General features: G+C 57.5%; 1 protein-coding gene and 1 long non-coding RNA gene across 7 annotated transcripts; one reads left to right on the forward strand and one right to left on the reverse strand.

The window, feature by feature from the left end:
* Nucleotides 1-86: 86 nt before the first annotated feature.
* EPHB6 (EPH receptor B6) lies at nucleotides 87-14,579 on the reverse strand. Of its 6 annotated transcripts, none has more exons than XM_039860515.1 (18): nucleotides 14,331-14,579; nucleotides 9,529-10,669; nucleotides 6,995-7,193; nucleotides 6,647-6,711; nucleotides 5,669-6,422; nucleotides 4,843-4,998; nucleotides 4,174-4,533; nucleotides 3,948-4,072; nucleotides 3,588-3,750; nucleotides 3,241-3,355; nucleotides 2,942-2,994; nucleotides 2,647-2,766; nucleotides 2,289-2,536; nucleotides 1,887-2,060; nucleotides 1,234-1,383; nucleotides 788-981; nucleotides 510-665; nucleotides 291-399 (listed from the first exon to the last, which is right to left on the reverse strand). In XM_039860515.1, the coding sequence occupies exons 3-18, from the start codon at nucleotides 7,092-7,094 to the stop codon at nucleotides 291-293; spliced, it is 3,042 nt and encodes a 1,013-aa protein (XP_039716449.1). In that variant the 5' UTR covers nucleotides 7,095-7,193; nucleotides 9,529-10,669; nucleotides 14,331-14,579. The 6 variants fall into 6 exon arrangements, with proteins under 6 accessions (XP_039716446.1, XP_039716449.1, XP_039716450.1 ...); XM_039860516.1 differs by lacking the exon at nucleotides 9,529-10,669 and adding an exon at nucleotides 13,880-13,983; XM_039860513.1 differs by lacking the exon at nucleotides 9,529-10,669 and having other exon boundaries at nucleotides 14,331-14,578.
* Nucleotides 1,561-2,361, forward strand: LOC120600963 (uncharacterized). The gene is made up of 2 exons (XR_005652322.1): nucleotides 1,561-1,656; nucleotides 1,748-2,361. It is a non-coding gene; the product is annotated as an uncharacterized LOC120600963 (long non-coding RNA).
* Nucleotides 14,580-15,070: the final 491 nt, after the last annotated feature.

Here is a 15,070-nt window from a genome sequence, read left to right on the forward strand (position 1 = left end):
TTCCCTGCTCTGCTCCCCTCGTGCGTCCTGCTCTGCGGTGGCATCTTGCCGACCTCTCCTTGCCGACTGAGGCCTCACCACATCTCCAACTTGCAAAATCCCGTCTTTCCCTTTAATGTGGGGAGGGGGGCGGGGAAGGGACCGAGGACAGGGTTAGGAAGCATCCAAAAGGTTGGGTTGAGAGTGCCAGGCATGAGAGGCCCAGGAGACTGGCTCTTGGCTCCCACGTCCCTCCTTGGCCCTGGGGCTGGGTCCTAAGCATCCGGAGTTCACAGCTTCGGGCCAGGGCCTCAGACCTCCACTGAGCCTGGCTGCCTCAGGTGCCGCTGAAGGAGCTGGACGTTGTGTAGCAGTTTCTTCTGGTGGCCAGCCAGCGTGATGCCCAGGGCAGGCAGGTCTCTGGTGGGGAAGGAGCAGACCCTGAGCCAGCTTCTCCAAGACCCCAGGCACGGCCCTGGCTGGCCCTGGCCTCGGGCCCGGAGGCTCCCACCCCCCCTCTCCCTGCTTACTCCAAGCTGAGCCGAGCCACATCGCTGAAGGTGCAGAGGCCACACCTGGAGAAGGTGTCCTGGTAGCACTCCAGTCCAATGGCCGAAAGCCAGGCCTGAGGTGAGTCCAGAGAAGAAAAGTCCAGGGCCACTGGGTTCAGAAGGGCCTGGGATGGCCTAAGGGGGAGGGGCAGGCAGGTCAAAGTCCGCTCTTCATCTTAGCCCCCACACCTCGGTTTTCTCTTGGGCTCTCATCTACCCTCCCTGGCTTTCCCAGGCTCCAGCCCCAAGCTCCAGACCTGTCCCCAGAGCTCCCGCCAGCCTGCAGAGTGTCTGGCTTGCGGATCATCTTGTCAAAGGCAGCCACCAGTTGGTCAAAATGAGGCCGCTGGGTACGGTCCTTCTGCCAAGTATCCAGCATAAGCAAATGTAGTCCAGGAGGACAGCCTGGAGGTGGGGGCAGCCGGAACTCCTGTTCTATTGCATTTAGTACCTGGAGGTCAGAGGAAGAATATGGTAAGGGGAAGAAGCTACCGCCAGCGGAAAGGAGTATATTGTTACGGAAGCAGGTGGGCTGGGATCAGCTGGAGCATGAAATCGCAGTGGGGAAGGAACTGAACCATACAGGAGACCTCGGGGTGGGAACGGATTAGAGAGTGGAGGGCTCAGAATGTGCAAGTCTGTGGGGCCAGTGGGTCGAAGGGCTCAGGGGTGAGGATCAGCGACGTCGAGGTCAAGAGCTCACCTCCTGGTCACTCATGTCCCAGTAGGGCCTTTCTCCGTAACTCATCACTTCCCACATCACGATCCCAAAGCTCCAGACGTCACTAGATGTCGTATGTTTTCCATGTGCAATGACCTCTGGGGCTGCCCAGCGAAGCATACAACTTGGGCCCTGAGGGGTGCGGTTAAAAGTCACAACAGCGATCGTCACGGCAGAGGTCACGTTTATCGGGCAACTGCTCTAGGCTCAGACGTGAGTCAAGGGCTTCACGTCAAGCATCTCTGAACACTCACGGCGCCCCTGCAGGGTGGATGATATCCCCATTGGACAGATGCAGAGCCTGAGGCACAGAGAGATATGCACTTGTGCAGTCACCGCCCAGGGGGCGTGGCCCAGATTTGTACCCAGCTGCTCCGACTAAAGTCTGTGGTCATTAGGGGAAAGGTGAGAGGTGGTTCTAGGTTTCTGAGGTCTCCCACCTTCCCCAATGGCCTCGGTTTCTGAAATGGGGACCTTTCAATGTCCCCTTGTCCAGGCTTCTATCCTGGATGGAACACAGGTGAGTTCCAGGCCTTCAAACACAATGCTATGCCTCTTGAGGTCCCCACCACAAGCTCTAGCTCATCCTCCAGCACCCTCTGAAGGATGCAAAGGCCCCAAGGCTGTGTTCTCACCTGAGGACTGTGGCCAAGACGGGCTACTTTGCAGACCAGGTGGCTATTCACCAGCACACTGCGGGCAGAGAGCGCGCGGTGGACGAAGGCAAAGCTGGACAGGTACTGCATGGCGGCAGCCACGCCCCGCTGCATGGCCACCAGCTGCAGGCTGCTGAATTGGCCCTCTCGCTGCTGAGGGGCAGGGGCAGAGGTCAGCAACTGAGTGGGGAACTCGACACATGCAGAGCAGACATCCGCATGAGAGGGCGAGGGGATTTAGGACTCAGAAAATGGCCGGGGATGAAGCTGAAGACCACCAGGGCAGGCGGGAAGGAGTGAAGGTGTAGGGCCTCCAGAGCAGCTGAGAGCCGCAAACTTGCCCAGAACCAAGGGCCCGCCTCCCCCGCAGGCCGGACTGACCCTGAGGAAGCTGTCCAGGGGCCCCAACTCCATGAGCTCCGTCAGCACCATGAGGGGCCGGCTCTTAGTGACCACGCCCTCCAGCCGCAGGATGTTGGGGTGCTGGAACTGGCCCAGCACTGCGGCCTGGCCTAGAAAGGCCATCTGCAGGCTCTCGGCACCTCCGGTCCACAGGGCCTGGATGGCCACCGCTTGCTCCCGCCGGCCCCGGGGCTGCAGCCGGCCCCGGCGCACTTCTCCGAAGGAGCCTGGCAGGATGGGTGTAGGTTGGGGGCGGTCAGGGACAGACGGTGGGCTCACGGCATCCTGCCGCGTTGAGGAGGACTCCTACCAAGCCTTCCCTCTGCCCCCGCCGTACCTGCCCCGATGACCTCCTCGATCTTGATATAAGCAGGATCGACCTCCCGGGCAAATTCTCGGATGGCCTGGCAGGGGTCCTCGTATGTGGACGGGTCGATGTAATACTTCACCCCGAGCCCTGGAGGTGTGCGGGGTGCGTTATGGGGAGTGGCGCGCCCTCTTACTTCTGAAGACAGTGCCGAGGAGCTCCCCTCAGCCTTGGGGGAACCTGGTGTGCTCCTGGCCCAAGCCCCCTGCTCTTCATCGGTGCACCCCAACCCTGGCCCCATGCCATCCACTTCCGGCTGCCTCACCTGGGCTGCTGTGCTGTTGCAGTCGCTCAGTGTAGCCCGTCCCACGCCTCTTCCTGAGGGACAAACCAGTGTCCCGGAATGAGCCTCGCTCCCATTTCCTCCCCCTTCCACTCCCGCACAGGCTGCCGTCCTGCCGGGCCCCCCAGGGGGAGGGTCCCCAGCTCCCTCCTTCCGCCTTTGCGTGGGCCCAGGGGAAGGCGCTGGGCGGTGGGGGTTTCTGCAGCGGGCTTTGGGGCTGCTGGGACTTGGGGTTGCGATGTGGAGTGAGAGGGGTGGGGGCATGGCGGGGAGGGGCTCACCTCTGGAAGACAACAGCCAGCACGGTGATGGCCACCAGCAGGAGGAAGGCCAAGGCCCCCAGGATGGACCCAATCACCAAGGAGAGTCGCTCCGGAAGCTGAGTGGACAGCTCACCTGAGGAACCGGCACCCAAGATCACAGGTGGGTGAGGCCTCGCATGAGCACGCACCTACACACCTCAACATGCACCCCCTGCCCGCCAACCCGGTGACCCCGGCTCAGCCACGAGCTCTCTCCTCACAGCCTCTGGTCTGGAGGGTTCTGGGGGAGGGTTCGAGACCAGGGGGGCCCCTGGCCTGTCCTCACCACCCTCTGGTGTCCGCCCTCCATCCAGGCCTCCGCTCACCTTGAGGCAGCGTCTGGAAGTAGACCTTGCCCCCGTAGGGGCCGTGGCCTGCAGCGGTCCGTGCCCGCACCTGGAAGCCGTAGATGTGCCCGGGGCTCAGCTGTGTCACAGTTGCCATGTTGGTCTCGCTGGTCAGGGTGAAGGAGTGGGATTCATCTTCTGCCTGGGGGTGATAGCCATTCACTCCCTGCTGACAGGCCTCAGGCCCTCACTCCTGCTCCAACTGACACCCCCAAGGCTTCTGGCCTCTGCCACCCTCCACAGGGCTCCTGGGCACCCCTCCTGGTCCCCGCACCTCTAGCCCCGTGGTGGGGTACTGCGAGATCCCCCCAGCCCTCCTGGGCCACCCTGCCCCCGCACCTGGTCATAGTAGCGAAGCTGATAGTCCAGGATGTTCCCGTTGGCCTGGTCTGGCTGAGGCCAGGACACCGTGATGCTGTCGGAGGCCCGGCTCACCTGATGCACCACAGGGACTGCTGAGGGAACTGGATGGGGGGTTAGAAGGGGGTTTCCAGGGACCAGGAGGCGGGAGTGGGGGAGGGGTTCGGAAAAGGCGAGGTAAGGCTTAGGACAAGGCAGGGCTCACCTGCGTGGCTGGTGCTGACATTAATGGCCGCGGCCTGGGGAGGGTCAGGGCTGAGCTCCGACACCCCGTTGACAGCCTGCACCTCCAAGATGTAGGGTACATGTGCCCGGAGCCCCCCAACTAACACTCGGCTCTCAGTCAGGCCCCTCTGGCGGGGGTCGAAGTGCACCTCATCCGGGCAGTGGCGGCACGCGCCCCCTGCGCCCCCTGCGCCGGGCTCCTGGCGGCCGTCACACACCCTGCACACGACGTTGAAGAGCAGGTCCCCTCGCCCCCCCAGCTCCTGGGGCAAGCGCCAGTGCAGCATGAGCGCCGAGCCTTGAACCTCGAACCAGAGCTCCTGGGGGGCCGACGGGGGGCCTGGGGAAGCCAGCGGGTGCAGTGGGGAAGGGCCCGGGAGGAGGGGGTTGTGGCAGGGGCGGGATGGAGGAGCACGCGGTGGGGCCGGAAAGCAGAGGTGGCCCGTGGGAGGAGAGAGGCGGGTCAGCCAGGGTGGATGGGGTCAGAGAGGAAGGGGAGATGCGGGCCAGGCGGGGAGGACACGGAGGACACAGGAGAAAGAGAAGTCACTGCCAGTGCGAACCAGCCCCACCCGCCGCCCTCAAAGACGCCCTCTTCTGGCTCCGCTCCCAGTCCTGCTTCTACCTCTTGGGTGGCGGGGAGACTCACCAGTGCAGGGGGCCTCTGGGGGGTCTGAACTGGCCCTGTAGAAGCCCCCAAGGCAGGGGCAGACGAAGGCTGCAGAGTCAGAGGCCTGGCTGCGGGCCGGGCAGGGCGAGCAGGGCGTGTTCCCAGCCAGAGCCTTGTAGGACCCCTTGGGGCAAGCTGAAGAGCAGAGAGTGGAGGCTTGGCTCATTCTGTCCACCCCTCCTGAGCCCCACGCACCTGACAAAGGGCCAGTTCCTCCTTTCCTCCTGAGCTGGAACCCTAAACCCACTCTTCCCTCGGGCAAAGATTACATCTGCCATTTCACTGGAGGTGGAACTGCATTTCCACTGATGGAAAAAGGGAGGTGGGCGGGGGCTCTGAGCAGGCCAAGCACCAGAGGCAGGCGTCCTAGGCCTGATTGCATAACTTCCCTCTGCAGAGGCCGCCTGCAGCCTCCCCCTGCAGCGGAATCAGTCTCCTCCCCTGACCTCGGGATAATCCCACCCCAAATAAAGGGCAAATGCGGACCAAGGACCCTGTCCCGAGATAACCCAGGAGCTCAACTCCTTCTGATCTCCATCACTTCTCAGGCCTGCAGCCCTAAGAGCTTCAGCAATGGCTGCAGAAGTCTCCAGAGGGTTCTAGAAATTTCAGATGAGCGGACAAGAGCAAGTTTGGGTGCCCTGGGAAATAAATCTGGAAAAAAAAAAATTAATGTCCGTTCCTAAAATAGTTCATTCCTGATGTTCTGGGGACAGAATGAAGAAGTTTGGGGCATCCGGGAAAGGACCACAGAGGTCAGGGCAGGTGAGGCGGTCGCGGCCCGCACAGGGGGATGGGGGCTCACCTTGGCAGGCCTTGTCTCCACGTGCCGGCTGGTGCCCGGGCTGGCAGCGGCAGCCCCCGACAGCTACCATCCACTTGCCCTCCCCGTTGCAGTGCAGCCTTGGGGGGCTGCCCCCTGCCTGGCCCCCACCTCCATCCTCCTCTGGCTCTGCATGAGCCACGCAGGTGCCCACGGCCGCCACCAGGGAGGCGCCCCCGGCCCCACTGGCCTGCGTCTCAGGGAAGGAGGCGAAGGCGCGGAGCACGGAGGGGCAGGCGTGAGAAAAGAGCTTGACGGCCACGAGGGCCAGGCAGGCCCCAGTGTCCTGGAAGGCCACGTAGAAGCCGCGCTGGGTCAGGGGGCCGAAGCTCCGCTCTTTGACGTTGAGCTGCAGCCCGGCCCGAGGCCCAGGCCCTCGGGGCCCCACCGCCCAGGCGGAGGGGGCGGGGAAGCTCTCGTCCGCCGCGATCGTGTCCACCTTGGTCCAGCGCTTGAGGTGCCAGGCCGCACCGCCGTCGGCGCCGTCCGGCTCCTCGGCCTGGCGGTAATAGAGCGTGAAGGTCTCCCGACAGGCGCCCCCGGCCACGCCCAGGCTGGCGCAGGCCCGCACGGAGAAGTGCAGCCGGATGTGCGCCCTCTGGGCGCCCCGCCGCTCCACGAAGTGGGTCTGCAGCCAGTTGTCCTGCCCGGCGCCCGGCGGGGCGCCTGCCACGTGGCAGGCCTCGAAGGTCCGCGTCAGGCGTCGCTGGTCGTCCAGAACGCTCACTTCGTCCCACTGCAGGGAGGGGAGGCCGGTTACTGCTCAGGGCTTGCAGGGTGCAGGAAGGTGGGGGGCACATCTCTTCCCCGGAGACTGAAAATGAACTGGCATGCAAAGCAGAGGGAGGCGAGGAGTCTCATTCCATTAGTCTCCACCTGGGGTTTCCTTCCCCAAATCCGCACTCTGGGGAGCAGGGCGAGAGAGGGGTGATGGGTGCAGAATGCGAGGGCGACACTCACCCCACCTGGTGGGTAGGTGAGCCAGCCGATCTCAGATGTCTCGCCGGTGGTGTCCAGCAACACTTCTGCCCAGAGACAAGAAGGGGCAGGCAGTGGCCAAGGCGCCGGCCAGCACTGCTCAACCTCCGCCCCCTTCCCATGAGGAGAAACAGAGTCCCCATCCCGGTCCGTTTAATTCACCGGCGGGAGCACAGCTGTTGTCAGGAGCCTCTATCTGAAACCCTCCACACTCCTGTGCCCGCTTTGAGGTCTTCACTCGTTTCGGCCTTTTCTGAATCATCCCCATATCCACCTGTGTCGAGTCTCTACTGGCAGGTGGGGGGTTCCCGGGTGCCCCCTCCCTCTTACCTTCCAGAGCCAGAACGGAGGACACCAGGACCAGGACCCAGAGACTGCACACCATGCCCGCCACTCCGCTCCCTGGCCGGGCAGCACCCTCAGCGGCCATGGGGCATCTTCAGGGCTCCCACCATCATGCTGGCCACCGCCCTGCTCCCAGGCAGGGCTGCCGCTTTGTAGGCCTGGGGACCGCAGCCAAGCTTGCTTCCTGTGGAGACACAGGACCGGAGGAGGCAAGCGGGAGGTGACCACGTTGCTTCACAGATGGCCCAGGCTCCAAACCCTGGCTCACTTCTCCTCCTCTAGCTCTCAGATGGTCCTGGCACCAACTGCAGGGTGACAACCAGCAGGGACCTCTCCCTTGACTGTGGCAAGTCCACCATCCCGGAAGCCGTGGCCGTGTTGCTCCCTCCCTACGTCCACGTCTCACGGCCCGTCCTCTATAGAGCATGGGGTACTTAGTTCTGGGCCGGTCTTACTGTTTTCTTCTGGAAGGAGCTACTACTTTGTTGGAAGAAGCTATTCTAATCCTTTCTCTTCATTTACAGCCACCCTGCACTGGGACTCGGGAGAGTCTTCTCATTAAAAACCGAGTGGGTTGAAAATGACTCCTTCCCTGGGGACACACATCCTCCCCCCTCCCCGCCCCCCCCGCTCCATGACAGCCCCGGGCCCCCATCAGACTTGGATGCTCTAGATGTTTCAGATAGGCAGTGACGTGAGAGGGGTCACAGAAGGAGAGCTGTGGGGTACCAGGGAGGGCGGGTGTGAGGACAGATGCAAAGAAGACATGGTATAAAGATGCCACCCGAGAAACGGGCCAGCGTCGAGGACGGAGAGCGCCGTGTGGGCCCGGCGTGCCTACGTCTGGTGAACAAGGTCCTCTTTCCGCAAGGGGCACATTTTTTTCTGTGGCTTACAGACAAATAAACGTCTTCTTTAAATATATGCAAAGATGCTTCCAGTTTGCTCACAGCGAAAGGAAGGCGTGACATGCCATTGTGTCCGATGAGGTTAATAATGCAGTGGGCTGGAGAAGGTGCAGAAAATAGGCTCTCTTCTGTTCACTGCGCTTACGAGTTCAAACTGGAATATCCTCTTGGACAATTGGTGACGTCTGTCTAGCAGCGTCACTTCTAAGAATTTGTCCTTGGGGTACCATATACTTGGATCTATTTGCCCAGATGTTCAAACGAGGATATTTGTGGCAGAATTGTTTGTAAAGGAAAAGACTGGAAAGTAACCATTTATCATTAAGGAAGATGGTTTATGGGGATGGAGAGTATAGCATAGGAAGTAGAGTCAATAATAATGCAATAACTATGCACGCTATCGGATGGGCACTGGACTTATGGGGGGGATCACTTCGTAAGTTATTTAAATGTCTAACCACTATGCTGTACACCTGAAACTAATATAATCGTACGTCAACTGTAATCAAAAAATTAAAAAAAAAATACTGAGATTATGGCACAACCTTCAAAAGGAATAAAGGCTACTGTTGATGCATTGATATGAAAATAATCTTCAAGTGAAAATCCAGTGCGGAACAGCATGAAGTATGTTCTCGATTGGTAATTTAAGGACATCCATATGCATATCCGTGTGTGGATCATTATGATGGATGGACAACGCGGGAGCTGGAGCAAGGGCGGTGCACCCTCCCTGTACTTCTTTAGTTTTTGCATTTAAAAAATCTTGTGTGTATATATATGTACTATCCTTTCAATTAAATCATTTATTAGAAATTCCTTTAAACCTGTAATAATTTAGTAAAATGAATCAAAAGAGCGTTCATGCTCCCAAAATGACTTCTCTGACTAGGTCATAAATAAGCTTCCCTTGTATATAAAATGCCCCTGAGCCTTCAGAAGCACACAGCACAAGCACGTGACCGGGGGAGTATGGCTGCCTCCAGAGTCACGGTCACAACACACGGGCTCAGCCCTTGCTTCGTGTGTTGGTCTAGAGATTACTGGTGACCTATCTCTGTCCCCGTGACTGAGTCTCCAAAGTCCATGAGTTGCACGGTCGAGAGTAGCGATTGCATTTATTATTTCCGTTGAGAAGAAAACAAGATGCATGTCACTCAAAAGGCACAGAATTGAGAGGATAGGAAAAGAAAAAGAAAGCCAAGTGCAAGTTAGAATCTGTTTCCTCCTGGATATTTGTGGCTGTGTGACCCACGGTGCTGTTGAAAATGACACATTTCACAATGAAGCGAAAATCAACCTATTCAACTATATTTAACTTTGATGAATATGAAAATCTTGATTTGATCTCTACTCATCTGATTTTTTCCTGGTAATCCTGTCTATATCGTAAGATGAAGCCTTCAGGGTTATCTCCACGCAGTTACCATGAAAAGACACGGTTTCAACATCTGTATCGGCTGATGTGTGGTGGGTATCTGCCTACGAGCCACTGAAATTCACCTTTCTTGCTTCTAGAACCCTATCTGTGAAATGGAGCGTTCGACTTAGGGCACATGGAAGCAAGCAAACAACATTTCCAAATCATCATGTGGTACACCTTAAACTTACACAATGCTATATGTCGATTGTATCTCAGGAAACCTGGGGAAAAAAAAGTACTTCCACAGAGCGAATTATTCCTAAGAAACAGAGGTTCTTTGCAAATACAGTCCCCAATGCTACTAGAATCATTCACAGATTAAATAAATGCTTCATGAAGTGAAAAGCATGGCCCCATCACCAAGGGCTGTTTAACAAGGATCCTAAAGTCATTCTCATCGTAGGTGCAACCCCTACTCTCCAGGGCTTAATTTAGAAACACGCCCGACACACCAGAGCCGACCAGATTCTGTCCAGAGCAAGAGAATCTTCAGGAACGTTCTTATCAAGCACTGAAAATGCCAGCAAAAAGCCCTTAAACAATGAAGGCTGTTATACCATTTGCCCGGCAGACATTCTTTAAAATAGCTTCTTTCAGTCAGAGCCCGGATGGATTCTGGAATCTGTATAACGAAGACACTATGAGTGCTGTGTCTTTCTAAACGGATAACTCGACAAATAATCACAGAGGAGTAATAAACCCTTAAGATACATCTCAATCGATTTTTGGAAGGAAATCGAAACGTGAAAGAAAAGACGCACTGCAGATAATATCAGCGGTGCAACATGGAACGTTCTAGAAGATGAGGCGTGGCAAAGCGTTGCTCCGGTGACCCACAACACGAGTACCGCAGTGGCTTGTGGCCGTGACAGGGTGTGCATGCATAGCTTTAGCAGGCATCTCAATGACAACACGAAGCTGGCCTCTCTCCAGAAGTTCCAGAAAAGAGCAAAGGCAATTAGGAAAGCTGAAGCCATTGAGCTTCCGTCATCACGAGGGGTCATAAAGGAAAGAGTAAAGTGGAGTCATTGCGTGCCGACTGCCACTTCAGCGACTTTAAAAATTTTTACTTAGGAAAATGGTACTTTCATTAAGAAGAAACGGCGGAGGATCATAAAGCGCCCAAAGTGTACTTTGGCTGTTTGATGAGGACACAATTTTCTGGATCTGGATCCAGAAAATTGAAGGTTATAAACAGGTTTCTTCAGAAAGGAATTGTGCCTGAGTGAGACGAGGCGGTTAGGTCAGTTCTCACTTATCAAATGAACCAGATAAATTCAGGTCTTCTCTTTTTTAATAGATAAAAAGAATCTGAGTGTCTCTCTATGGCTAAAATAAAAACATGGAAAGAAAAAACTTTATTAAGATCTGAAAGAAATTGCTGTCAACTATTCCTACCACTGCAGAATCTTTTGAAACAAGTTTCAAAGGCAGAAATATAAGTGACAAGAACACGCTGCTCCACACACATGCCTGGAATTCTAAACAAGCGGGGCTTAGAACTCGATTTTCAAAAGTGCTGTCAATGGCTAAGGACTAGGACATCTTTCTCCGTTTGGTCCAGGAGTTCATTCTGGGAGCGGCCAAGCACATCTCAGCTGCCACACAGAGCGGGACAGGCCTCTACGAGGCCAGGCCCCTCACCCCACTTCCTTGTGGCCTGCTTGAGACCTCTCTCTCTTCTCCAACTACTGAAAGAAGTTGGCCAGTGTTTAGAAATCCTCTGACCCATGAAAGAGCAGAAAACTTACCTCAATCAGAAAAACTTTCAAATTTCAGATGTGTACATGCTTTTAAAAATATCAAGCACCAGAAGCAGCAGAACTGTGGATGTCAAATGATAGCTCAGAAAATGAGACTGATTAGATGAAGTTTCCTGTGACAAAAGTCGCATTCTGTGACTTCCCATTTTTTTTTTCTCAGCTCCGTTTCTGGATATATCATTTTGTATCTTTTTCATACAGCAGAGACATTATAGCCACAAGCCGGCTACATTTCTTTGGTTGACAAAAATATGGCAGTTTCTTAGGTGTCAGGATTGTATTTTGTTTTCAGAAACTGGCAAAGATTAAAACTGTGTAGGATCTTAGCTTACGAGTTCGGTTATCTATAAAAATGCAAGATTTAAAAATGACTAAACCTCTAAGAATCTTAAAAGTGAACTGCGCTTAAATCAAAATGCTAAATATGATAATCTGATGAACAAACCAAGCTGACTTAATATAGTTTACGTACCTCAATCTACAAAGTGAATTTTAAAAAATTAAATAATATAAGCCAAATAAGCTTGTAAGAAAGTATGGCAGAAGATATACCGGGCCATTAAAATTGGTTACTGTAGGACATAGAAAAGGGGGCGGGGGTGAGTTAACTTTATCTTACGCATATTAGAATTGTTTTTCGTGTTACAATGATCATATCTTATTTTTATAATGAAAACAAAATCTCACAATTCAAATCTAAACAAAAGAGAAATATTTATAAAACTTAGACTAGTATAGCATATACTTATATTTTATCCTCCCTCCTTTTCCCCCTCTAGGTTTCGAAGTATCTAGAAAATTTCATCTAAGAAGAGAGCAGAGATGGAGAGGCAGTAGGAGCCGGGAATGAATTAGCAAAATAATGTCAAACATAAAAGCAAAAGAACTTTCATCCCCGGGTTTTCTTCAAGCTTCTCTCCCAAGAAGTTAAAATCGTCTCACAGGATGTCGAGCACAGAACAGCGACTTCCGAGGGGAAGAGGGGACTGGACGCGGGGAACACACTCGAGGGGCATTGCTGCAAACGGAGCAGAGTGGGCTGCAGGGACGGTCTCAAGGGCAAAGGGGCTGCTGGTTTTATGTCTGGTGTGGTTGCTGAGCTGGTCCTCACACCTGTTAGCCACGGGGTCAGTGTGGGAGGGGTCAGCGCCACAGGCCCTGCCCTCTGTCCTGTTCTGCAGCTGTTAAACGCCCAGGAAATTCCAGTATAATCCTTGCTCAGCTTAATGCTGCAGCCTCTCCCCTTTAATCTCCACCTTGGATAGGTCTCAGAAGCTCTCTCTTCTAGCCCTGGCCTCCCGCCCTGAAAAGGATCCCATTGGCCTTTGCATCGACATCCAGAGCAGACAGTGAGGAGGTGGCTGTCCTCCGGTGCGTTAGCCCTTCTGCCTTGGCTGGAGAGGACAATCTGTGGATTACCCAACAGGGGACAGTCCTGTGTCTCCTGAGGCCTCCGAGAATGTACCCTAGAGCACGCAGATGCTGACAAATGTGCCTCCCACTGTGGAACTGGGGGAGGCTCTTAAGATACAGGCAGTGTCTGGCTTTAGCCAGAGAGTCACTTAGAATGAGCCACTCCGGCTGTGCACTGCCTGAGGACATGCGTGGCTCTGGAAAAGAGCATAAGGGAGGCTGTTGGGGCAGTCGGTACATGTGCATGAGGGATGAGTAAGTGGGAGATTGTGGACGAAAGCCCATGAGTGCCGGGACCAATGGCTGTGAGAGCGAGTGCGTCCGCGAGGTGAGCCGCATGTGGAGCAGGACCGTGGGTGCAGGGAGGTGTGCGTGGCTGTAAACAGGCACATCGGTGCAGAACCGAAGGGGTCCTCGGAACCCCCGAGTCCTCACCGTGGGACTGCCCCACTCCACCCCTAGTCAGCCTGTGAGCTTCTCTCTGCCCCAGGAAGTGCTTCAGCAGAAACACCTGGGCTGGGAGAAGGAGGTGAGCCGCCAAGTTAAGAAAGGGAACGGGAGGCCAGGCCGCCGAAGCCTCCGACCCCCAGCACAGCCCTTCCATCTGGGGGTGGGGAGCGTGGACGTAGGCCCAGGGCCCAGCTCAGGAGAAGGTGATGAGTGGGAGGAGGGCAGCGGGCTGGGAGGAGGCATGGTCCTGGCCTTTCCCTGCTCAGCCCATCGTTGCCTGTCGTTCCCCAGCTCCCTGGTGACACAGCCGTCACTGCCAGCCATCTTCTTGCATCCCGAATGAACCAAGAGACTCCAAAGGAGTCCTCCTCCCTAGGGCCCTAGACAGGTAGAGCGGAGCCCCCACCTCAACTTTGCTGGGACACAGAAGGTCCAGTGCCTGGAAGGAGCCCAGTGGCCCCTCTGACTGCAGTCCTGCTGTTCTCAACCCCCCAGTGCCCCATGGACTCGGATAGTTTCCCCGCAGTGTCCCAGGTCTCACAGCCCCTGTCCCACTGAATCAGCATCTCCCCTTCCAGGGCCTGAGTCAAGTTCCCCTGGCAGCGGAGGGCCTGGCCCAGGTTAACTGACTGGGAACAGGCCCAGCCGCTTCTCTCCAGGGGCGCTGGGTGCCGCCAGGGACATTACAACATCGGCTACGCTGGGCCCGCGCCAGCTCCCCGGGGAGGGGAGGAGAGAGGGGACCAGACAGCCAAGACTGGTGGGTGGGGGTGTGGGGCCGACGGGGCCAAGCTCCCCGCCACCGCGGAAAGAGAGGAGGCAGGGCTGGCGCAGCAGCAAGCTGACTTTGGGGTGGAACTTGGGGGTATGGCTGGGAGCACAAACCAAGCCTTCCTACCACCCCAAGGCTCACCTGTGGTGACGGGGGTGGGGAGCAGAAGGGCCGTGGGAGCTGGGGGCACATGTGGGTTCGATCTCGTTGCTTCTCCCAGCTCCACTGGGATTGGAGAGATGCCACTGGAGGGGTGGGCAATCCTCTTAGAAGGCTGGGAGCCCGGCCTCCGCCAGGACCCCTAGAGCAGGACCCCGTGTAACGCAGCCCGGGGAGGGTCTCTGCAAACAGTGGGGATCGCAGCAACAAGGATAATGGGGGTGTCAATGAGGCTGCTCAGAGGGGGCAGGGGAGCCAGGTGGGCCAGTCCCGCACCCCTCACGAACCCCACTCTCGCACTCCCCCAGAAGGCCCCCCCGAGGGTCTTCCGAGGCCCTGTCTGGAGGGACGCTGCACTTTTACAAACCTGAATCCCTGTGTCCAGGCACAACGCCCCTCGCCCCCCAACGCTGCCTGCGACCCCGTGTCTCACCTTCCCGCCGGCCGCAGGCTCCGCAGGTCTGCACCCCGCGAGGCCCCGCGCTCGCCCGGCGCCGCCGCTGTCTCCTCTCGGGTGCGGGGACCCCCTGCTCCCCCGCGCCGCAGGTCTCCGGGGCTCCGGAGCGGTCGGGGGGCGGCGGCTGGCGGCCTGGGCTGCTCCGGAGGCGGGGCGCGGGGGACCGTGCGCAGCCCGCGTCGCGCTGCCCGTCGCCGCGGAGGGTCGCGGGTCCCGCCGCCCGCGGCTCTGCTCCGGAGCTGCGGCTGGAGCGAGCGCAGCCCGGCCCGGCCCGCCCCTCCGCGGCCCGCCCAGCCCGGCCCGCCCCTCTTCCGGGGAGCCGAGCCCGCCCTCCCGGCCCCGGCGGCGGGCGCGCGGGGACGGCGAGGTGGCGGCGCGGGGCGGAGGGACGTGGGCGCGGAGCGCGGCGCGCGCCGGGGGGCCGGGGGGCCGGGGGGCCGGGGGGCCGGGCGGCGGCGGGGTCCCAGCTCCGCGGAGAGCGCGTTTGCAGCCCCCGAGGCCCGCGCGGGCTCGGGACCCCCGCAGAGCGAGGGTCCTGCGCCCTGCGCCCTGCGCCCTCCCGGCCGTGCGGCTGCAACTCGAGGAACGGAGCCCTCTGTCTTAGTTCCCACTCAGGTTTGAACTCAGGTGGGCGTGAGCTGAAAAAAGCAGAGGGGTGGGGAAAGACAAGCTGAGACATCTCGTGGGGAATTTTTGGGGGTGGTGGGGGTGCGGCA

The sequence above is a fragment of the Pteropus medius genome, unplaced genomic scaffold, assembly GCF_902729225.1.
Source record: "Pteropus medius unplaced genomic scaffold, Ma_sr-lr_union100, whole genome shotgun sequence".
NCBI lineage: Eukaryota > Metazoa > Chordata > Mammalia > Chiroptera > Pteropodidae > Pteropus > Pteropus medius.